Source organism: Salmo salar, chromosome 17 (genome assembly GCF_965601325.2).
Source record: "Salmo salar chromosome 17, fSalSal1, whole genome shotgun sequence".
In the NCBI taxonomy this organism is placed as follows: domain Eukaryota; kingdom Metazoa; phylum Chordata; class Actinopteri; order Salmoniformes; family Salmonidae; genus Salmo; species Salmo salar.
The window spans coordinates 68,589,847-68,615,485 of record NC_138307.1 but is presented as its reverse complement, the minus strand read 5'-3'; the positions used below and the strand labels follow the sequence as shown (position 1 = coordinate 68,615,485).

Genomic DNA, 25,639 nt, shown 5'->3' with positions numbered 1-25,639 from the left:
AAAATAATAATAATATTGCTCAGGATTTTCACCATGATGCCAATGGTGACTTCATTTAACTAGGCAAGTCAGTTAAGAACAAATTCTTATTTATAATGATGGCCTACCCCGGCCAAACCCGGACAACGCTGGGCCAATTGTGCGCCGCCCTATTGGACTCCCAATCACGGCTGGATGTGATGCAGCCTGGATTCGAACCAGGGACTGCAGTGACGCACTCTTGCGCCTTAGACCGCTGCACCACTCGGGAGCCTTAAACCAGTTACAGAGTTTAATGGCTGTGATAGGAGAAAACTGAGGATTGGTCAACATTGTAGTTACTCCACAATACTAACCTAAATGACAGAGTGAAAAGAAGGAAGCCTGTACAGAATAAAATAGTCCAAAACACACATCCTGTTTGCAATAAGGCACTATAGTTAAACTGCAAAAAAAATGTGGCAAAGAAATTAACTTCATGTCCTGAATACAAATCGGTATGTTTGGGACATTTTGTTCTGATTGTTGACAAAAATAAAAGACAATTAAATCCATTATAATCCCACCTTGTAACAAAATGTGGAAAAAGTCAAGGGTGTGAATACTTTCTGAAGTCACTGTAGGTGGTTTACAAACTATCAGGGTGATCCAAAGTGGTCCGATTTAAAAAGAAAACATCTGAGCCAGCACAGGATGGTCAGACAACCAGAGTTAACTCCACTACTGCCTAGGCATCAAGTAGAAGACGTAAATAGAGGTGTTGCTTACGTTCTCTTTCGGCATCTGGAGGTCTATAGAAAGAAAGGCCTAATGAAACTATGGCTGCCACTTCCAGGATAATCAGTGTTACATCTTGCAATGCTTCCCAAACTAATTGAAGAAATGTTTTGGGCTTTTTCGGAGGTATTAAGTTCTGCCCGAACACTTCTTTTCTTTTGTCGATGTCTGCGGGCTGCCCACTTAAACCTGGGGGAAAGAGAGAGATAGATGGAATTAGATTAAATTAAGCCAGTACATTTGTGTTTCTACATTTTCTTAGTTTACCATTGAGATTTATATTTGACAACCATTACCATACCCATAGACAAGTCTGGGGGAAAATAATGGCAATATCCAATGCCTCATTAACCTCAACAACCATGCATGTAAACATTTGGTGAATAAATTAAATGAAAAATGGCCAGGATCAGAAAGACGGAATAGATTCAGTGAATACCAACCCAAATGGTCAGAGAGCTGTATTCTGTGGCAGGGCTCCTGAAAACAAGCACCCACAGGGCATCAGCATTTCTGACAGGTCATGCAGTGCCAAATAAACACAATACAAAGCAACAATGCCACCCGGCGACAATACACGTTCTACTTCTGCAAAATAACAAGTCAAGCAGAGCCACGCTCTCAGATTTATCAAGGGTAGAATTCCAGGATATAAAAAGAAAAATCGAGGAGTCATGATATTAAGATAAATCACACAAGTAACTTTCCCCTGTCAATGATTGAATACAGATTGATAACGGGAGATGCAGTGATCCTTTTTACATTCAGACAGTCACAGCAAGGCCCGATCATTGTCTCACATTCAAAGTGACAAGGCCCGACTGCTATGCAGACCCATTCATATGTGTACAGAGAGTATTCCACTTGCCGTACAGCTCACTCAAATGGCTGCTCTCCACAGTCAAAGGAGGGCGGTCAGATTCAAAATACTTTTATACATTTGATGTGGCTTTTGGACCTCTATTTAAGCATACTGAACTGTGGAGGCAGATGGAGAGAAAGACAGAGAGAAGAGAGACAAGTGATCTGGGAGATATATTGGGAGGTTTTAACCTGTTAGGGCTAGGGGGCAGTATTGACACGGCTGGATAAAAAACGTACCCGATTTAATCTGGTTACTACTCCTGCCCAGTAACTAGAATATGCATATAATTATTGGCTTTGGATAGAAAACACCCTAAAGTTTCTAAAACTGTTTGAATGGTGTCTGTGAGTATAACAGAACTCATATGGCAGGCCAAAACCTGAGAAGATTCCATGCAGGAAGTGGCCTGTCTGACAATTTCTTGCCCTTCTTGATTATCTCTATCCATTACAGAGGATCTCTGCTGTTACGTGACACTTCCTACGGCTCCCATGGGCTCTCAGAAGGCAGCAAAAAGCTGAATCGTGGCTTTGCAGGCTCTGGTTGAAAAAAAGTAGCGCGTTTGGGTAGTGGCTGGTTACAGTACTGTGAGACTCAGGCGCGTGCCCGCGTCGACAGAATGCTTTGTTTTCTTTTGTCTGTTTACCTAAACGCAGATTCCCGGTCGGAATATTATCACTTTTTTACGAGAAAAATTGATTTTAAACAGCGGTTGACATGCTTCGAAGTACGGTAATGGAATATTTAGAATTTTTTTGTCACGAATTGCGCCATGCTCGTGACCCTTATTTACACTTCGGATAGTGTCTTGAACGCACGAACAAAACACCGCTATTTGGATATAACGATGGATTATTTTGGACCAAACCAACATTTGTTATTGAAGTAGCAGTCCTGGGAGTGCATTCTGACGAAGAACATCAAAGGTAATCAAACTTTTGTAATAGTAAATCGGAGTTTGGTCAGGGCTAAACTTGGTCGGTGTCTAAATAGCTAGCCGTGATGGCTGGGCTATGTACTCAGAATATTGCAAAATGTGCTTTCACCGAAAAGCTATTTTAAAATCGGACATATCGAGTGCACAAAGGAGTTCTGTATCGATAATTCTTAAAATAATTGTTATGTTTTTTGTGAACGTTTATCGTGAGTAATTTAGTAAATTCACCAGAGGTTTGCGGGGGGTATGCTAGTTCTGAACGTCACATGCTAATGTAAAAAGCTGGTTTTTGATATAAATATGAACTTGATTGAACAAAACATGCATGTATTGTATAACATAATGTCCTAGGTGTGTCATCTGATGAAGATCATCAAAGGTTAGTGCTGCATTTAGCTGTCTTCTGGGTTTTTGTGACATTATATGCTAGCTTGAAAAATGGGTGTCTGATTATTTATGGCTGGGTACTCTGCTGACATAATCTAATGTTTTGCTTTCGTTGTAAAGCCTTTTTGAAATCGGACTGTGTGGTTAGATTAACGAGAGTCTTGTCTTTAAAATGGTGTAAAATAGTAACATGTTTGAGAAATTGAAGTAATAGCATTTCTAAGGTATTTGAAAATCGCGCCACGGGATTACACTGGCTGTTGCGTAGGTGGGACGATTTCGTCCCGCCTAGCCCAGAGAGGTTTTAAGCAGGCTCTAAGAGCGCAACAGAGAGACTAGAGAGATGATAGCTAGAGACAGACAGACACGGACTAATGAAGAGTGGGAGACTAGACTGGAAGGCTGTAGGCAGGCTGTAGGAAGGCTGTAGGCAGGCTGTAGGCAGTCAGTCGGGAGGATGAGGCTCCCAGTCTAATGAATGGAGACCGAACAGCAGCAGAAGGGTCAGCAAGTGCTCAGAGTCGGCAGGCAAGCACTGAGCAATGACATCACGTGTAGCAGTGGGTATTTAGCCAGCATTGCAGAGCAGCAGTGGGGTGGAGGAGGAGAGGAGTGAGGAGAGTGAAGGATAGAATGGAGGAGAAGGGGCATGCACACCTGCTGAGATACGATTCTCTGCCAGAAGGAGCTGTCAGAAGCAACTTTTGAACGTGCTACTGCAACATCCAGTGTAATGTTTCAAGCACAGGAGACGGGGAAATTTGGCCACGTCAAGACCACTCTATTCACAGTATAGCATGCTGGAATTCACCCCACAGAACAACAAGTAGTGAGCAATAGAGTAGAATACTGCGCTGCTGCTCAAAGCCTACTTACAGCAATTAGCCTATAATGTAAACCCCATGATATTAGTCATTTGACTGATCGTTTCCAGATCCAAAAAAAAGGAAGTTTTAAAACTGCTGTGTATGTGTGCGTCAAACTGTATCTCGTAATAAATTCATATTTCTGTGTGTGTTTACACGTTAAAGTAGTGTGGGTCGAGGGGCAGCAATGCAGTCACCCCCCCCCCCCCGTGTGTGTGTGGATGAGGTGCCGCCACTGCTGATGACTCACCGTTTACAGCTTGATCATTCCACCCCCCCATCCGTGAAATAAACATTAGTGACAAGAGAATGATTTAGGCAAGAGGACGTATGACAAAACAAAAGGTTCAAATCATGTTAGCGTTCTAATCATTTAGCTATTTGAAAGTCCATCACCAGTCACCCGCGCGGCTATTCATTAACTCTTTAATAATCGACTTGTACCCGCTTAACCCCTCCATGTACTGTCCTATTCTGCCGACACTGTGGTTTAAAATTAGCCCTCTGGACTTCACTCGTGGTGCAGGTGGTAAAATGATTTGGGCAAAACAGCTGTGGCTACATGATCTCTGCAGACAGAGAGAGAAGACATCTAGAATAGCTTCCCCTAGCAGGCGTCCATCTTTATACCAAACCTGCTACTACTAGTTCAGCAGAAGTCCTCCAGCAGCCCCAACAGCACACATTTTAGTTGTAGACCGGCACAAACCTACCTCATTCAACTCATTGAGCGCTTGACGATTATTTGACAAGTTGAATCAGGTGTGCTTGTCCAGGGCTTCAATAAAAATGATTACTGTTTGGGGTCTGGAGGAATGGAGTCGTATTAGACTATAGACCAGGGTTCTCCAACCCCGTTCCTGGAGTGCTACCCTCCTGTAGGTTCACTCCAACCCGATTCACCTTATCAACCAGCTAATTATTAGAATCAAGTTCACCGTGCACTAGATTAGGGTTGGAGTGAAAACCTACAGGACTGTAGCACTACACAGCTTATTCAAATAACCAACTCATCATCCAGCTTTGATTATTTGAAATTAGCTGTGTAGCGCTATGGCAAAAACCAAAACATGCACCCGGGGGCCCAGGACCGAGTTTGGGAAGCCCTGCTATAGACAGTAGCTGATGGGAGCAAGAAAAGTTTTCATTCTGACAATCTTGCCCTAACAATACTTTTGTTACATCAGCATTCTGCGCAAAGTCTCCCAGAGATTCTGTGTCAGACATAACCTTGGTTTCAAAAGAGAACGATACTAGCAAGACTGACACAGCTTAAAAAAAGTACAGGTAGGTTCAAAAACAAAACTCCATGAAATCACCAATAACCAGAGACAAACCCAGAAGTGATCAATCAACTACCCTGCTGAAGGGACTTTAAAGCCAGAGATAACAGGTAAATCAATCTGCAGGCAGACGGGTATTGCAGCACTCCCACGAGATTTATCACCAGATAAATGTAGTAGCACCCAAAATATGTCGACTCAGAGTTTGAACAATAGTGAAAGAATGAGCGGGCAATCTGAGAAGATTCAGGGATTGCATTAGCTTTCAGAAATCAAAACACAGACCATCAATCTGCAATTTAAACAGTTTCAACTGTGTTTTATATTGGAATTGTCCGTGTTTCTTTTGCTTCGATAGTGATTAGGGGTGAGAAACAATAGTTGCATTCAGCAGAAAATGGCTACAATTTGATCAGATGACAACCGAAGTGCAATGCTATTTTGGCTAGCAGCCGCACGAGTATATTAGCTTTTTTGCAAAAATGATGCATGGCCATCATATTTCAAATGTTTATAAAAGAAAGAAGCCAATTAATATTACATTTTACCGGAAAAAAGTAGCTACACATCAGTCTGAGCGCTGTCTGCTGATAGAATGGCCGTTCCTGAATGCAGGAAATTGATTGGTCTGACGATGAGCCAAGATTTCTCATCCGAGATGTGCAACTAAAGCACAAAATGAGTATGAAGATGAGCAGAAATGACAATAAGAAGTATTTCAGAGCTGCGTTTTACAAAACACAAGATATTTCTTACATTTTTTATCTTTTGTTTCCTGTGTGAAAAACAACTCTGCATTAACGCATCCCCTAAGATTGGCAATAATATTGTTGCTCAGGAGCAGAGCTTTTAAAATTCAGCTTATACAGAAGAATATGGTTAAGGGACAGAAGAACAGTCTGTTCAGTGCTGAAATAATAGTGGGAAACATCCTTGGGAATTATGTTACTGGCTCTAGTAAGAGGAGCAAGATTGTGGTTACAGTGTAGAAATTAGCCTTGTGTGACATTCAAGGGTCTGGCGAGTACATATAGTATTCTGGCCTAAATATAGTGTGACATTCAAGGGTTATAGGAAGGCCTGCTCCCTTTAAAATAAAATGTCAATGCTGTCCCTAGTAATACTGTAACCAGTAAAGAAAGCATATTTTCCAAATAAAAACTGGAAGTGGACAAAAGATTAGTTTAAGTACTGGGCTTTAGAATGGAGAAATGGCCTACTAACTAATTAGCAATCCTCTTTCGATTGTCAAGCTGGCAGTAATCTTAAATGACGGCTTAATTTCCTGGGCCAATAGTGAATGAGCAAATTGAAATACATGTGTCAAAAACTCTGGGGCACCCAGCCAAGTAGTGGAGCTGCTGCACTGCACACACTGTGGAGGAAACAATCTGGAGCTATTCTGGCTTATCAGGGGCAGGGTGTCATGTCAAAATGCCCCCAATTTTCACATTCTGATTGTTTTGACTGTGTTCTGATCGATTGTGACATGTACATTTCTCTGAGCCTGAAAATGATCACAGTTCAATAATTGCACGCGCGTCTGCTTAGGTGGATGGCTGTGCTTGTGCGGATGTCTCGCCACACCCTCAATTAGCTAGCTACCATAATTCGTGGTCGAGATGGCTTTTTCTCAGAGGTGTGCAGTTGTAGCTCGTTTGTATAGCTAAATAAACCCTTAGCTAGCTAATTAAGGCCGAGGGGGTGGGAGAGACAGCTGCACGAGCTCAGCCATCCACATAAGCAGATGTGCATGCAATTATTGAACTGTGACAATTTTAAGGCTGTGAGAAATTTTACAAAATGACGTCACAATTGATCAGAACAGTCAGAAAGTGAAAAGGAGAATTGGGAACATTTTTACATGACACAGGGAAGGGCACTACTACAACAGTAGTTTCTGAACATGCACAAGGCCTAACTCAAATGGACAGATAACCCTACCTGATCTGATCCTCGCTTATCCTTAATAAAACACCAACTGTCATGACTACTTACACTACATTGTCTCTAGCTAGCATACAGTACCAGTCAAAAGTTGACACCTACTGGTTTGGTTACTACATGTTTCCATATGTGTTATTTCATAGTGCTGATGTCTTCACTACTTTTCTACAATGTAGAAAATAGTAAAAATAAAGAAAAACCCTTGAATGAGTAGGTGTGTCCAACCTTTTGACTGGTACTGTAGATCAAGACAAAATAAAATGACCAACCACAATATCATACAAGGCATGGCCCTGTACAGATCCCCTGCTTTGTCATTACAAGTTCTACAAATCTTACAATTCACCAAAAATGCCCAAATACAAAGTGCTCAACAAATCCTTGCAATTGACACATGTACATCAAAACCCCAGCTGGAGCCTTACTCTGGCACTTTTACACTGAGCTGGCAGAACAGAATCCAGCTATGACTAGGCCTATATACTTCTGTCTGTTTCAATACTCACTGAATAAAGGGCAGGAGAGGACAAGTACCATAACTGACTGATCTAGGACATTTGGGATCATTCAAGACTCAAGTATGAGCAGCCTTTCTGTTTGGCATTTCAACCGGTTGACACAGATGCTCAGTTTAGACGATGATCATTGTAAATTTGCTACTGGCACCGACGCTGTATATAGATCACATTCTCTTGGTTTTTTTCTTACTTCTCACGTTTATTTTTTAGTTGAACTATTTTGATATTGAATACTGCAATGCTGGGAAGGTACAATATTTTAACTTGAATAAAACAATGAGTTTTTAAATAGTGAGCGAGTGAGGCTTTTCCTTTTTAAAGAATGCCAGCTATGAATATGATAAAATAAATCAAAATTGGATGAAATGGGGCAACCATTGTCCAAATCATTTAAATATTGTATATACTATAACATCATGGTATGTTAACTCTAATATAAACCTATCTGATGTTCAAACCTACAAACCCCTGTGCCACATCTGAAGTTCAAACCAACAAATTAATGTGGCACAGGGGTTTGTAGAACCTACAAACAGATGTGGTACAGGCCATTCACTACGAGTACTGAAACAGTGCAGGGCACTGACTGTGGTGGATATGCAGTGCCATTTTAATCTTGGATCAAACAGAAAATCCCCTCCCCCAAGAGTTCACTCCAGGTCATGCCGGCGATTAGGCACAACAACTTCTATGTAGAGACTGGAGAGAGAGCAGTAAACCAATGTATGCAGGAGAGGCTCTACACAGGCAAGTCCCTGATGTAAAGTGACTCTGCACTTTTTCCACACACTTGGCATGGCCAGATCTGCTGAGTGAACAGAGGATCAGCGCCTACACACACACAGGCAGGATATAAAGCAGACAACATGGAATGTCCCTGAGGATCGGAACAGTGGTGCTGCTTACCCACCTTTTAAAAATAGGATAAATATTGCATTGGTGGTAGGGACTAATATACACACACTTTAAAAAGCAGTGGCATTTTTCTAGATTAGCTGCTACATGGAGCGAGACATTGCTGGGGAGAGCCCTGAGAGACCTGAGCCCCGGCTACAGCAGGAAGTAATACTCTCGGACAGACTCTGGTAATGTGTTTTCAACCCTCATCTCCAGGGCATGGAGAAAGGGGGATAAATGCATGCCATGCTGCTGGAGAGAGGCAGAGCAAAACAGAACAGGCCAGCAGACCAGTTCCGGAGATGAGCTCATGTCTTCCCCACACCACAACGTTAAACCAGTTACTAGCCGCACACACCATCCTGTCCTGTCCCCACATGTGGAACATTGACCTGCAGAGTCTGGTACTGTGCCAAGGCAGACAGCTGGTCTGTCTGAAGCCTCCCTCCACGCACCAGAGGTGAAAAAAAGAGAGAGAAAGAGACACAAACCCAGGAATAGCTCAAGGCCTGGACCGGGTCAGTGCCACCCTCCCCCCGGCCACCTGTCTACTAGGACACCAGCTTTCCAAGGAAGTGATGTCAAGGTGCTGTGGATGACACGGCCCAATGACATGCTTGCTAAGCAATGCATTTTTGCCATGAAACACTTTCAGAACCACACGTGTCACTAGCATTCACAACTAGCATTCACAACTAGCATTCACAACTAGCATTCACAACTAGCATTCAAGAACAACAGATCTAATCCAAATGAAGAGTGATGAAGGTGAATTGGTTGAGAAATAGAATGAGGCGGTATCTACCGTCTACAGGTGACGTTTTCAATCGGGTGCAGAGTCCTTGAACGTCCCCATAACTTTCCCCGATTTTGCCTATTGCCTCTGCCCCCCGCAGTTCCATGAGAGACCGCAGGTCCTTTAGCGAGCAGCCAAAGTCCCCATGGTGGTTGGCCGTGGAGTTCTTCACTCCGCTGTAGGAGTTGTTTGCCATAATGTCCCTCTGCGTGCGCTCCGTCGGCTACGGTGAAAAATGGTGTCCCAAAGGGAGAGCTAAAATCCTCAGCAAGCGAGCCCAGCAGTAGTTCCCATAAACAGCTACAAGTCCTTCAGAGGATGATGGTGGTGAAATGAGAAGACTCCAGGAAGAAGGACTTGGACAGATCAAAAGCCATTTCCCTCAGACCGTGGCCCTATTCTTTCATGTTGCCCGAGGTTCACACACAGACTCAGAGAGAAGACAGCATTCGAGGATCTGAAAGGAGAGAAAACGTAAATCTGGTCATTCAGAATTCAAATGGGATGTTTAATTTCAATAATATACTAGCACTTATGAAAAAGTCACAAGGCAACACACTGATGATATAATCCAAACTATCAGGTAAAGACACTTGTAGTCGTTCACTTCACAGCACCACTGAAAATAGATTGTAGGAACCACAGGTCACTGGCAAAGACTCAACTTGATATGCTATCCTTTTGAAGAGAAAATATTATACTTATTTGAGGCACACCGCCGTGGGAAGCAGTCAGCCATTTAAACTCATGGACAGACAGGGCTGACATGTTATTCAACATTAGTATTATCCTTGAGCCCTATGACAAATGTGCATAAAGGCGGCAGAATTCAATTATGACATCGTTTTTGCACTATCCACTAAGTTTGAACCATATCGCCTGCCGTAGTTAAAGTGCTAATAAATCAGAACAAATCCCCTTTCAATTTTTTCAAATTACCAGCAACTTGAAGCAACAATTTGGATAATGTCTACTCTGCTAATATCCATAAAAACGACAGACCAAAAAAATACTGACTTTGCACTATTGAGCAATGTACAATACTGCGAACTTAGCAAAACGAGTAATTTGTGGTATGCACCTCCGCTATTCAGTAATTGCCTTACTGTTAGGGATCAATTTGGCTGCCGACTAACTGACCCTCATTAACTGGTTAACAAACGGTTACATTTTTCACAAATAGTAAAATGTGACAGAAAATACTATCAGATCTGTATAGAATGACGAGATGCTTATTTCGGCACCCTAACAAAAAGGCAGTCGTCCCAAGGCTGGAAGGCAGGCGACAGAAATGCATTGGGCTTGTTTTGATAAGATTCTGGCGAGAGCTGAACCTCTCACTCTCTGATACTATGCATGCATACAAGGACTGGATATTTTTCATTAAGAGCTTAATGGAAACATGTATATTGCAAGCCCATTGTGTTATTGAAAATGCAACTCCTGTAATGAAGCAGCTAATAAGTCTTTTTAAAACATTTGCCAAAATGCAATTAGCTGGAAAGCAGCGTTATAAACAGCACGCCTAATGCGAGATTTTCCATATGTGACAGAAATCAACATCTCAGAAACTGAGAAAGAGGGGGACAATCTATAACAACGACGAGGATGAGTTGCTTTTACGATTGTGCCTTCGGCTTCCGGACTTCGAAAGAAAGTCGATATGAAAACCAATAGAACAGGAGAGAAATGCTGGTTAATGGCATCAGGAAGTCTTTATAAACTAATTGCCTCCACGTTTCTATGGATGGATTTTTGCAAGGCTACTTTGAAGCAAGGTAAGACATGCCTCATTATTTGAAGTAAAATGTTAACTTTCAGATAATTACTGCCTCAAGTTCACATTGCAAAGAGGTGGGTGACGCACTGATAGCCTGCTTACCGTTGACGATAGCCTATGCACTCAAATGGCAAATGGGAGACGTACTTTAATTACGAGTTGAAATTGAGAAATAAAGTCATTTTTAAAATCGTGGCCATCAAAGTTTAACCACGCGATTGAATGTAGAATATTTATTTGTTGCGCTTTGTTGATTGGGCTTACAAAAGCACGTTTCACTCCAGTGAGGAGCTACTCTGGCGCTCTCTGACAGGTGGCAAGATATCCCGCTCCTCAAACTAGGCTCAAACTATGCTGTGCACGTTTGATAAACAAGATGCATGACGACTAACAAAAATACACGTGCTAATTTAATTTCACACAATTATGCAAATGAGCCGATAAGCATGACCGATCAGATGTATTTTCAGGGGCTAGATTAACGGTTAACATCCCTACTTACTGCATATTTCTCTCTATACTATAAACCCCACGAGAAGCGCAGGCAAACAGATGTAGGTGGTCACTACAGTAAAAGCAGAGCCAGACAAAATGTATTGTAGTTAATGTATGATCATTTATCTACTAACGCACATGTAGAGTTCTATAGTCCATTCAACTGGTATACAAGTCAAAATATGAGCATTTCACTTAGCCTAACTGGAATTACTGCAATAATTATAACTCATGAAACTCCCAGCTTCCTCCCACATAGTGTTTGGTGCTTAATGTGAAGTAGCTATATAGGTGAACACCCTTCCTACCTCCAGAGGAATCTCCATATCCACAGAGTCCATCATCAAAATGTCCCTGCTACACTTATTTCAGTTGTGCAATTAAAGACCATTTGACATTCAGTGTCCCCACAATGGCTAGTGGCGATTCATTGGGAGATGGGGCTGGCGCTCACTGAATGATCATCTCAGAAAATACTCCTTTTTAATCTAATTAGACAATCTCTGGCATCATCTGGGAGATCCAGTCTCTGCTCTGCTGACCAAAGTGAAGAATAAAGCACCGCAGTCGTCAGCTTGTTTTAAGGACGATTCCATTTTGACTAATTTCTTAGAATCACCACAAGGAAATGTGCCATGTTCAAAGCGGGGAGAGGGATGCACCGGAATTAGGAAGTCAAAAAACATCAGGAAAGATAACATGTAAAAAGGCAGCTTGTATGGAAAGACCATTCAAATGGGCAATGATGAAAATGAAGTTGGAATCAGGTGTGCTCGCTCTGGAATAGATCAAATACATGGAAAGGCTGGGGGTCCCAAAGGAGAGGTTTTAGAATCCCTGCTCTAGAGGAATTTACCACTGTAGGGCAGGCGGGGTACGCACTTCCTACTCCCTCTCTCAAAGAGGTCACCAGCTGGGCAGTCGGTTTTATTCACTGTCTACATTCATGTCTGGGTGTAACAATGAACTGAATGAGAGAAAAAGTAGTGAGCACGCTTCCCTTTTTCAAGTCAGATCAGGAACATAATATTCATAATTGCATCTGCATTAGGCCAAAATCCCTGCATATTCTAAGATGCCCAGAAAAGAGTGCTTTAACGAGGGCACGAATGTGGTACATTCACACAAGTGAAAAATGTAATTTCAGTAACTGGACAAATGAGAGCAACCCAATGAACCCACTACTTTCACACTTGTTTTTGAGAAACTATTTTGTCACGTGTCAATTCTATTTGGAGCCATCTGCCATGGAAAAAGGATAGGATTTATTATTCTTTACACAACATAATTGCAGGGCTGGTTGCAATTCTGAGGTGACATAAAATCTCATTTGAGAGGGAAATACCCCTTTTGTTGGCCACAAGTTTGGGGTGAGGTTGAAACGTACACAGAGGTTTCCACCAAAATATTTCACGTGGTAGTGTTTTTTTATAGTTGTGAGATGTGCGAAAACACAAAGTGAAACTTTTTACCGTTGCCTAAGTAGAATTTGTGCTCTAATTTTAGTGTGGCCCATTTAGACAAGGAGGGTTGCAGTTCCTTATTGAAACTCTGGCAACTTGCATTCTGCCTGACAGGAACGGCATCTTTCCACAACTTAGACAAATTCAAGTGAATTTCGACTGTGGCCCAGATGACTTACCATGTTATTGCGCCTATTGCGGTGTGTGACGCGCTCAATGTGTTTTTTCCCCCCTAAAATGGTCCTCTAAAAATGGTTGGCATATTTGAGTTGCCCTTAGCACCCAGCTAACACACATGTTCAACCACAAAGTAATGGAGGCGGCCAGGCTCCATTTCCCTTGTCCTCACATCTCATGCTCTGAGCCTGTCCCCCTCCGAGCGGCTGCACCGCCAAGATGAAGGGAGTGCGAACATTTGCTGAGCGGTGACAGTTTCAGGTTGCGGAACAGATCACATGTCACAACAGTGGAAAATCATTGTGATTGGATCACCGAGCTAACAGCTGGCATGGTATGGTTGAACAAGGATAGGAGCCAGGTTAACCCTTTGTGCACAACACCAGCAAAACCCTTAATAAGTAAGAGAATACCAAAGAAATCTATTGGGGTTTCACTTACAACCGTATACGAAGACATTTGTCATAAAAAAGCCCAGCAGTTATTCCTTTCCAGGGAGCAGAAAATGAGATGTAACAGATCTCTATGGCCAAACAGTGCAAATGTTATCTGTTGCTGGACTTCCAAGCAATTCTCCCCAAACTAAGGAAACCCTCTTGGTCATGGTTGGCACTTTGAACCCCTCTACATGCCAACTTACTCGTTGTGAGTCAAGGACAGCCATTCCAGGGATCCCTCTGCTATGGTCTTGCTGGTGCCGATGGGGGTATTTTTAGCATCCTACAGACTACCCCTACCTGTCCCCATTCCCCACTCTGGCCCCTGCTGAAGTGGGTCAGGGCATGTAAATGTGGAGGGTACAAAGCAGAGGCAGGCACCCAGCCTTACTCATGTCATGCAGCATGGCTCAGTGCTATCAGAGGGCCACTTCACACCAGAGACTGGGCACTTCTCTACTCTGTTCTACATGACCAGCCTGCCAATTCACGACACCATGCAGAGGTGTCCCCGCCCAGCGTCAACTCTACGACACACTTCCTCTTCCCAGTCCACTTCTGCTCATTTAAATCGAGATTTGTGATGGTCTCTTGGGGGACATTTAAAAATTGTCCTTTGCGTCTCCACTTTCCCTTCTGTACAAGCAAATGGAATAAATTGAGCCTCTTGGGTTTTTTTAAAGGGGATAGAAGTATATTTATGGAGGCTAGGGTTTTATTTAACTTGTATGTCCTTCATTTTCAAGAGCAGGCCATCTTTGAAGTTGAGAGCCCTAGCGCTCCTTTTTTTAACTGACACTGCTGGGCAGTTCTACGGCCTGAGGTAGGGGGGGTATAACATTTTACGATATACCGGTATTGATGCATGGACCAGTTTGGGTTTTGACTTTACCTTCTATGAACGGGATTTGAATGTTTGATTTGTTAAATGTGATATGCCGTGTGTAATGTCCATTTTGATAGTTTACTCCGCTACTTGAGTCATCTCTCTCCGGCATCACTTTCCACACAGACATAGCACCACCCCGTCACTCAAGGAGCGCATTTGTTGTTGCTTGACCAGAGACACTAGCAACCTAGAATTACACTTAGTTTGTGTGTCTTACATTTGCAAAATGGCTAGTTTGTCTTTTCATAGCAAGTTGGGCCTAAATCATGTTAGCTGGCTAGCTAATAAATGTCCTGAGTCAAAGCAAACGTAACTAGCTTTACAGCCTGATAATACCAGTGATGGTGTAGACCTAAATCCTCATGTTGTTTGTGCAACAGTATCTTCTAAATTAGAGGTATACGTGAAGCATGAATATGTTAGCTACGTGAAGTAGCTAAGAGAAATCATTCAATGTAGCCAAAGAATACAGGGTCCCCTAGGACACACTTATCAACACTTGGTTCCAACCCTATTTAAATAACTCCTACCTGGCATTTCCATACTAAACACTGTATTCAAAGTGCCCACTATTATATTCTAACTATAGAATTATATAAATCATTCTATTTCCATGATTCCAACTGCTCACCGAAGTGTTACTGTAAATAGCATGTGAAATCGCAATTGTAACATATGGTTAAAAATAAGGCCTACATGTTTTGCCCATGTCGTGCAGCCCTACGTGGCAGTGTGGAAATGATCTCAAATGAGTGCAAGAAATGCAACAAAAATATTTTAGTTGAATTGAACTGTATAAAACAATCAGAATGGAGAAAGACCCATTGAAATGTCTTAGAATGTTTGTTTCCACCATAGGGTCACACACTACTCAGAGCAAATTCAGAACTTGTATAATTCTTAAACATTAAATACCGTCAAAAATATGATATTTTGCCCAGCCCTAGACTAAGGTCATGCTGCCCTGACATTTACTACCATTGTGTGTCCTGCTGCCCCCACTATTTCTGATTCATCATGGGGTTTCCTCCTATCTAGGTAAAATGTTGTGCTCCTTGATTGGGTTTAAGCAAATATGCTGGGTGGTCAATTGAGATTGTAGCCTACAGATTAAAAATGCATTTACCAGGCTAATTTCAAACAAAATAAGATTGTATGCATGTGTCTCTCTAGGCTATCCAACAGGACTGTTTTCTTTATATGCAGACTGACACAGGCCTAACTATGACAAATACATACAGTACCAGTCAAAAGTTAACACACTTACTATTTTCTACATGGTAAAATAATAATGAAAACATCAAAACTATGAACACATATGGAATCAAGTAGTATCCCAAAAAGTTAAACAAATGAAAATATTTTATATTTAAGATTCTTCAAAGTAGCCACCCTTCGCCTTGACAGTTTTGCACACTCTTGCATTCTTTCAACCAGAAATTCCACAAATTAACTTTCCTTCTTAATGCATTTGAGCCAATTAGTTGTGTTGTGACAAAGTAGGGGTGGTATACAGAAGATAGTCCTATTTGGTAAAAGACCATGTCCATATGTCAAGAACACCTCAAATAAGCAAAGGGAAACGACAGTCCATCATTACTTTAAGACATGAAGGTCAGTCAATACGGAACATTTCAAGAACTTTGAAAGTACAGTCGCAAAAACCATCAAGCGCTATGATGAAACAGGCTCTCGTGAGGACCGCCACAGGAAAAGAAGACCCAGAGTTGCCGCTGCTTAAGAGGATAAGTTCATTAGAGTTACCAGCCTCAGAAATTGCAGCCTAAATAAGTGTTTCAGTGTTCAAGTAAGACATCTCAACATCAACTTTTCAGAGGAGACTGTGAATCAGGCCTTCCTTTAATTGTATTATTATTTTTTTATGTAACCTTTATTTAACTAGGCCAGTCAGTTAACCTCTTATGCTAGGGGGCAGTATTTTCACATCCGGGTGCCCAAAGTAAACTGCCTGCTACTCAGGCCCAGAAGCTAGGATATGCATATTATTAGTAGATTTGGATAGAAAACTCTAAAGTTTCCAAAACTGTTAAAATAATGTCTGTGAGTATAACAGAACTCATATGGCAGGCAAAAACCTGAGAAAAATCCAACCAGGAAGTGGGAAATCTGAGGTTTGTAGTTTAAGTGATTGCCTATCCAATATCCAGTGTAAATGGGGTCAGATTGCACTTCCTAAGGCTTCCAGTAGATGCCAACAGTCTTTAGAAAGTTGTTTCAGGCTTCTATTGTGAAAGGGGAGCGAATAAGAGCTGTTTCAACAATTGGTCAGGCTGAAAGCCTTTAGTTTAGTTTCGCGTGTGGTCGTTCCCTTTCCTTTCTAATGACAACAGAATTGTCTGGTTGGAATATCATTGAAGATTTGATAAAAACACCCTAAAGATTGATTATATACATCGTTTGACATGTTTCTACTTACTTTTTTTACTTTTCGTCTGGACTTAGTGCCCGCGCTTTGTGCATTTGGATTAGTGAACTAAACACGGACATAAATGGACATTATCGAACATTTGTGGAACTGGGATTCCTGGGAGTGCATTCCGATGAAGATCAAAGGTAAGTGAATATTTAACGCTATTTCTGACTTTTGTTGACTCCACAACTTGGCGGGTATCTGTATGGCTTGTATTAACAGTGGTTGCATTAAGGAGAAGTTTCTCTAATCCTATGTATAACACTTGTATTTTTCAAAGTTTATGATGAGTATTTCTGTAAATTGATGTGGTTCTCTGCAAATTCACCGGATGTTTGAGGCAAAACATTACTGAACATAACGCGCCAATGTAAACTGAGATTTTTGGAAATAAATATGAACTTCATTGAACAAAACATACATGTATTGTGTAACATGAAGTCCTATGAGTGCCATCTGATGAAGATCAAAGGTTAGTGATTCTGCTTTTTGTGACTCCTCTCTTTGGCTGGAAAATGGCTGTTTTTTTGTGACTAGGCGCTGACCTAACATAATTGCATGGTATGCTTTCACCGTAGCCTTTTTGAAAATCGGATAATACTTGTATGTTTGAGATTTCTGTTTGAATTTGGCGCCCTGCAATTTCACTGGCTGTTGTCAAATCGATCCCGTTAACTTCTTTGGGCTCAAATCCCGTTAAGAACAAATTCTTATTTAGAATGACGGCCTACCCTGGCCAAATTGTGGTCCGCCCTGTGGAACTCCCAATCACGGCCTGATGTGATACAGCCTGGATTCGAACCAGGGACTGTAGTGATGCCTCTTGCCTTGAGATGCAAAGCCTTAGACCGCTGCAGCACTCGGGAGCGGTCCAAGGCACTGGTCAGATTGCTGCAAGAAACCACTACTAAAAAACACCAATAAGAAGATGACACTTGCTTGGGCCAAGAAACACGAGCAATGGACATTAGACTGATAAATTGTAAATGTCTTTGAGATGCAGAGTAGGTGAACGGATGATCTCTGCACGTGTGGTTCCCACCGTGAAGCATAGAGAAGGTGTGATGGCACTTTGCTGGTAACACTGTCAGTGATTTATTTAGAATTCAAAGTAGGGCTGGGCAATATGGCCAAAATCTTATATCCCGATTATAGGTAATTTCATATCCCGATAATGACACATCACGATATAGCACATTCTGTAATTTCAATGAATAAATAGTGTATATTAAGTGACCACATGTAAAGGCCTATTTCTTATTACATTTTGAATTATACTCAACAAATAAAATGTATTTGCATTTGATACCTTGGGTCGAGTGTTTGCACTAACTCACGAAACCCCTGTTTCTCGACCGTGTAAATTGGGGCCATGTCTTTGCAGATGTAAGTTGTAACGGCAGCTGTTCTCTCCTTCCATCTTCGTGATTCTTTGCCATATGGTGTGCCGTGGGCAAAAGCCTCTTGCAACGTCTGAGTCTGGGGTTTGTTTTGAGCACCCGACTGTACTTTTTGGGGTCTCATCCGTAGACTCTCTCCATACTGTTTCACGTGATTCTTGCGAAGGTGTTAGAGGTTAGTGGTGTTTGAGCCTGTGGTCGGGACCAGCCTGCGGCATATTTTGCAGGGGACGGTTTTCTGGTTGTTGTCAAACCGTGCCACGTTCACTCTCCATGTTTGTTTGTGTGGCGAATTTCCTTCCACACGTGTCCAATTGATAATATGAAACGATAGACGTTTTTCTATCGTCACACAATATATATCGTCATATCGCCCAGCCCTAATTCAAAGCACACAAAACCAGCATGGCTACCACAGCATTCTGCTGCGATACACCATCCCATCTGGTTTGCGCTTAGTGGGACTATCATTTGTTTTTCAACAGGACAATGACCCAACACACCTCCAGGCTGTGGAAGGCCTATTTGACCAAGGAGAGCTGCATCAGATGACCTGGCCTCCACAATCACCCAACCTCCACCCAGTTGAGATGGGTTGGACCGCAGAATGAAGGAAAAGCAGCCAACAAGCGCTCAGCATATGTGGGAACTCCTTCAAGACTGCTGGAAAAGCATTCCTCATGAAGCTGGTTGAGAGAATGCCAAGAGTGTGCAAAGCTGTCAAGGCAAAGGGTGGCTACTTTGAAGAAACTAAAATATATTTTCATTTGTTTAACACTTTTTTGGTTACTACATGATTCCATGTGTTATTTCATAGTGAAGACATCAAAACTATTATTCTACAATGTAAAAAAATAGTAAAACCCTAAATTAAGAAAATGCTCTTTATCTTTAATATCTCTATGCTAATTTGATTAAAAAGAAAACACTTGTTCGATAGAGAAGGAAATATGAGCTTATGTGTTTGTTTAGACTCGAGCCTAATTGAGGCAGCATGAGTCAGACTCAACTTGCCTTCAAACCGCAGTGTGGAATATCCTTTCCCTTACAATATTGAGGAGATACGCATCACACCAGCGTGAGTAAAAAGCAGCATTATACAATGTAGGCCTACTTAAAACCTGTTGGGGCTAGGGGGCAGTATTGACACGGCTGGATAAAAAACATACCCGATTTAATCTGGTTACCACTCCTACCCAGTAACTAGAATATGCATATACTTATTACATATGGATAGAAAACACCCTAAAGTTTCTAAAACTGTTTGAATGGTGTCTGTGAGTATAACAGAACTCAAATGGCAGGTCAAAACCTGAGAGATTCCTTTACAGGAAGTGGCCTGTCTGACCATTTCTTGAACTTCTTTTCCATCTCTATCTTTTACTAAGGATCTCTGCTCTAACGTGACACTTCCCACGTCTTCCATAGGCGCTCAGAGCCCGGGAAAAAACAGAATGTCGTCATTCCAGCCCCAGGCTGAAACACATTATCGCCTTTCTCAAGTGGACGATAAAGGGACTCTGGGCTTATGCGCGTGACCCGACCGCCCCCGCCTTTGTGATTTTTTTTCCTCTGTTTGCCGAAAAGGAGATTCCCTGTCGGAATATTATCGCTTTTCTACGAGAAAAATGGCGTAAAAATTGATTTTAAACAGCGGTTGACATGCTTCGAAGTACGGTAATGGAATATTTAGAATTTTATTGTCACGAATTGCGCCATGCGCGCGACACTTCTTTACCATTTCGGATAGTGTCTGGAACGCACGAACAAAACGCCGCTATTCGGATATAACGATGGATTATTTTGGACCAAACCAACATTTGTTATTGAAGTAGCAGACCTGGGAGTGCATTCTGACAAAGACAACAAAAGGTAATCAAACTTTTATAATAGTAAATATGATTATGGTGAGTGCTAAACTTGCCGGGTGTCTAAATAGCGAGCCCGTGATGCCTGGGCTATGTACTTAGAATATTGCAAAATGTGCTTTCACCAAAAAGCTATTTTAAAATCGGACATATCGAGTGCATAGAGGAGGTCTGTATCTATAATTCTTAAAATAATTGTTATGCTTTTTGTGAACGTTTATCGTGAGTAATTTAGTAAAATGTTAGCGAATTCCCCGGAAGTTTGCCCGGGGTATGCTAGTTCTGAACGTCACATGCTAATGTAAAAAGCTGGTTTTTGATATAAATATGAACTTGATTGAACAAAACATGCATGTATTGTATAACATAATGTCCTAGGGTTGTCATCTGATGAAGATCATCAAAGGTGAGTGCTGCATTTAGCTGTCTTCTGGGTTTTGGTGACATTATATGCTGGCTTGAAAAATGGGTGTCTGATTATTTCTGGCTTGGTACTCTGCTGACATAATCTAATGTTTTGCTTTCGTTGTAAAGCCTTTTTGAAATCGGACAGTGTGGTTAGATTAACGAGAGTCTTGTCTTTAAATAGCTGTAAAATAGTCATATGTTTGAGAAATTGAAGTAATAGGATTTTTAAGGTTTTGAAAATCGCGCCACAGGCTGCAAGTGGCTGTTACGTAGGTGGGACGCAAGCGTCCCACCTAGCCCATAGAGGTTAATAGTACAGCAGACTATATTGCGCTGTCCATGATGGCCTACATGGGGTTGAATGTCACCTCAGATTAATGTGACAACGGCTCCATTTCCTTTTACATAACCAATTGTGCCTTTTGCAGTAGGAGTCTCCGTTAGTAAGTTTCTATAGTAGGTCTTACGTAAGACAAAAGGAGGATTATAGTAGTCATTTCATAGATTTGATGCAGAATGTTAGAATTCCTGACAATTATAGACAATGTTCAACATGAGTGGGAAATATGGTTTAGCAGGTAGCCAGTTGAGTGAACACGCATCAGGCAACCCCGCCAGGGTCCATGTCCACGATGAGTCTGGGATGCAGGGTCGACAGGGCCAAATCATTACCTGGAATAGACAGCACGTTTTCCGAAACTTTGTTTAACAGGATAATTATGTTACATCATAGTACCTATTCGCTAATAAACAAGCCTATTACGTGTTATACTTTCACACCTGTCTATTCTAAATGCCATCAATATTAACTACAAAGCCTACTGCTGCTCAATAATCCTAATTTACCAAGAAATGTGTTACAACGAGAAGACTGAAATCCTATAGCTATTGTACTGAGGTGGTGTCGGCCTGCCGATTTAATTAGGTTAAAACCTCTGACTGAACCACAACCACTCAAAGGCCTACTTTCCAAAACAACGTAAGACCAGAGACAGACTTAAAATCCTATTCAGTACTAGTATCCGACGAATAATTAGTCAGCCGATCATGAAACTTCTCATGAATCATTGGTATAGAAATCCTATGCAATACACAGAACATACACCTGTTTTAATAATTGAACAGGGACAAAAGCTGACCAATACCATGCAAGTGAGAAGGTTTATATTACTGTATGCTCAGTTTAGTCTGCTGCACTGCTTCCTTCCTGAGTGATAAGACAGTTTTGGTTAAAACTACAGCCTCAGACACACAGTCAAAGGTTGGTTTTTTTTATGGCCAAAATGTATGGATCTATAAAAGGCAAATGTCTAGAAGATAGAAATCCCACTCCTATTGAATTCCATGAATATATTCAGAATGAAACGAAATCTTGATCAAATTGACAGCAGTCAGCAGAGAGAACAATGATATTTCACATATCAGAACACCCTGACACCAAAAAAGCTTAAAATCATATCCTACACCGATATGGGTTGTTAACGTTATTTTATACAACTTGTCCAATGATCACCATACCTCTCTTACATGACTACAGCATTGGAAATTCTTAAAATATTATACCATGTGTATTGTGGATGCATATTAATGCACATTACTAGACTTCAATACAAGCGTTGCACAGATCAATGGAATCCCCAATGTTTGCAATTTGATGACAGATTCACAAACGATAAGTGATCGTAATCCACATGGTCAACCAGCAGCGTTCATTCGAAGCTCAGCATTCAGCAGAGACTAGAATGCATTGCTGGCAAAGTGCAGCACGCCGGGTGCCATTTAATAGGATAAGGACTGATCCCTTCTCTTAGACACCAAAACGTGATAGCTCGTCGCCTATCACACTGGGACCAGTACATAAGCTCTGCAATAGAAAAATATGTAGAAAATTGCCTTTGGACTATCTGTAGTCAAGGTCAAATGATTGGTTACGTTGCCTTGTCATAACGTGAACAAATAATCACGCTCGAGGTTGGTAGCTAATGGTGGCACACTGAACGAAAAGAAAGCATGACAGGATAATGGATCTGTCGTACCTAGTTAGATGGATCAGCTATGGACACTGCTACAACTAAATAGATATACCGGCGGTTATGTAACTTGTTAACGTTAGCTAAGTTGACATTTCGGCATCTCAGCTGGCATCCAGAGTGCCAGGACAGGTTCCAAAGACGGAGTTCAGACAGAAGTGCTAGTAGCTAACTTAACGATGTGTTGCGGCGTAGCTACCGTTGCAAAACATGTAACGTTAAAGGTAGGTTAGCCAATGTTAGCAGCTGGTTCACTAACGCTTCACCTAGCTAGCTATCCTTCGTTTAACTGGGTAACGTTAGCTGTCAGTTAGGACTGTTACCTAGCTAGCAAGTTAGCTATGTCACAAGTCAACCACTGGTTACTACTCTCTAGCTAGCTAACGTTAGCGTTGGCTAACCAACTGGGCACCTGACATTAGAACCGACCAGTGCAGTGGAATAACACCATGGAATAATTTCAAGTGGAGTACCCGTCGTCGTCAAGGCTTAACGTTAGGTAGCTAACCGGCAAAATTGCCGATGTAACCAAGCAAAACGTAAGGCAACTAACGTTGATTTTCAATTGAGAAAGTCACTTATGTATAAAATGTAACAGTACCATAAAGCAACGGATGTGGTCCTTGTGCGGCAAGAAAGCTAACCAAAGTTACGCTAACCTAACTGTTACAGGTTATTGACTCATTATGGAGTGAACACACTGCATGTGTCAAGTCAACTATTAGCCAACTAACGTTACGTTAATAACAAGTTCAGGCTGAATAAAAAAATAACCCAGCAATTAAGATTCTGAATTAATTAAATTGGAGTCCGAGTCGACCAGCATGGCTGGACTCAAATAACGTTCACATAGCTAACTACTCACAAATAATTCAACAAGCTATGAGGCACTTGGTTATTTCAAGTTGTTTTCACTACGACTTTTGCTTCTTCTTCACTCCTTAGTACAGTAGAGGTTAGGCGTCAACCTCCACCCCCTGTCCACGAGCTCCTCCAAACCTAGTGTGTGCAGTCGAACCCATTTCAAAATAACGTTACACCGCTAACGTTATTTAGCTACACAACTTTTCAAACACCAAGTCACCCGCGAGTTAGTATTTTCGCACGTTACAATACGTTGGAAATTCCATGAACTTGTCAATAAGATCCTGTTCTGGAAAACGTTAGGTAGGTTAATGTCCGAAACAAATTGTGGTGTAAAGAACAATAAGCTCAATGTCAGTTGTTCCATCTTCTTACCCAAGTAGAAGCTAGCTTGCAAGGTAGACATGAATTCACGAGCAGCTGCATTGAGCTAGCTAACGTTTACCGTTAAACTAAAACTGTAGTAAGGAGATAAAACCAAACCTGTTCGCTATTGCTTACCAGAATCAAAGCTTGGCTTATGTCCATGTTACTTATGGAAATATATATTTGTGTGCAAAAAAAAAAAATCTAACAAAGTACTTACTCCGTTATCCGAATATTACCTCTGAGTCCTTCCTCTCTTTCCCTCTCCTCAGTATCTCACTACAGACTGCCCCTGTTTCCCGATCTGTAGTAAAAATCCCGCCCACTACACTGTCACAACATCGCAAGGGACATGTGATTCACGTCAGGGGGAGGGGCAATAAGGCCAATGTAGATCCCCATTGGCTTAACCAACATATCAGTCGCCCGTGGAAACGGTTACGTCATCAACTCCGTTCACGGATGGAGATCCTCGCACTCACTCTTTGCCCGGTCTTACTTTATAAAAATCTGATGCATGCAAAGATCAGTTCTTACATCGTATGATTTAACCAGCATTAAATGATCACTGACATCTGTTTATTTGTGTGTGCATCTCCCTGGCCCTGTCGGTTGTGTTAGCTCCACCCACCTTCCCGGCGGCTAATCAAACCTGACGTCATTCTTTCCATGACGTCGCGATTTTTCTATGTATTCAATGCTTCAGTGTTTGATTCTTCAGCACATAAGGGTGAAGGAGCGACACATTCGTTTCAAATGGGCTACAGAATCTGCCTATTATATTGCAGTGAAAAAAATATATATATATAGCACAAATCAAGTCTGAATCACAAGTACTGACTATCTGAATAGCCTACCAACACACACACACACACACACACACACACACACACACACACACACACACACACACACACACACACACTGAGCATGCATTGCATTATACACCAAAAGCTGTTCTGAAATAGTGGCACCTTGTTCTCTTCCAACACTGCAGGACTTACTCATATTATACATAAGGCTAAAATTTCAATGTACAGAGTACATGACATCTTGCACTAAACTTCAACATATTACATTTTCCCACCCTGGCTCCCCGGGTTTGTGTCATTAATCTGAGTTTAACAATGAAGCTCTACATTACCTCTGAGTCAATCCATTTATAGTTGTTAACTTCAGATAGTGGCGTTGTTCCTTGAATGAGGGTGTGATATCAGGTTGTTAAGTGGTTGATGTCACATTTCCAGAGGCACACAGGAGATGCCATGAGAGGTGCAAGAGAGCTGTGTGTGTGTGAGACTCGGTGGACAAGGTCGCCCTTGAATGTGTGTGTGTGTACAGTACATGCGCGCGCGTGTGTGTGTGTGTTTGCAAGTGTGTGCACTTGTCATTGTGTGCACTTGTCATTGTGTGCATGCGTGTGTGTCGGAGTGTGTGTGTGTGTGTGTGCGTGTGACGTCTAGCTAGCATTGATCTGTGTATTCTCTGCACCCATTATCTGACCCATATTGATCTGAGCATACATAATGCTGCATAATCTCTGCCAGACTGGCTCTATGATTATTACATCAAAGCAATGCATGCAGACCTTCAACTGTGTAAAGAATGCACATATTATTTGACCAGGATCCATAGCCATATATTAGCTACTCTTCACTTAATGGGTCTAATTTTTGAACACAAAAAACATTGCTGCACTTCTTCAATTTACCGCTCTGGATTCATAAACAGGAGAAAGAAGTTGTTTAAACGTTGTGTAATTTGGACCTAAATGTGGTA

The 25,639-nt window shown here is 41.7% G+C and overlaps 1 protein-coding gene across 7 annotated transcripts in view; it reads right to left on the bottom strand.

The window, feature by feature from the left end:
• The window catches only part of LOC106609600 (plasma membrane calcium-transporting ATPase 1), a 59,166-nt gene extending 34,971 nt beyond the window's left edge, over window positions 1-24,195 (bottom strand). For 5 of the 7 annotated variants that reach the window (XM_045700050.2, XM_082964044.1, XM_082964043.1 and 2 more), the window contains exons 1-3: window positions 24,081-24,195; window positions 9,262-9,709; window positions 748-945 (exon numbers count right to left, since the gene is read on the bottom strand). In XM_045700050.2, coding sequence (XP_045556006.1) covers window positions 748-945; window positions 9,262-9,448 — 385 coding nt within the window. In that variant the 5' untranslated portion in view covers window positions 9,449-9,709; window positions 24,081-24,195. Of the gene's footprint in view, window positions 1-747; window positions 946-9,261; window positions 9,710-23,995 lie in introns of all 7 variants that reach the window. The other 2 variants (XM_045700051.2, XM_045700049.2) reach the window with 2 other exon arrangements.
• Between the last annotated feature and the right edge of the window lie 1,444 nt (window positions 24,196-25,639).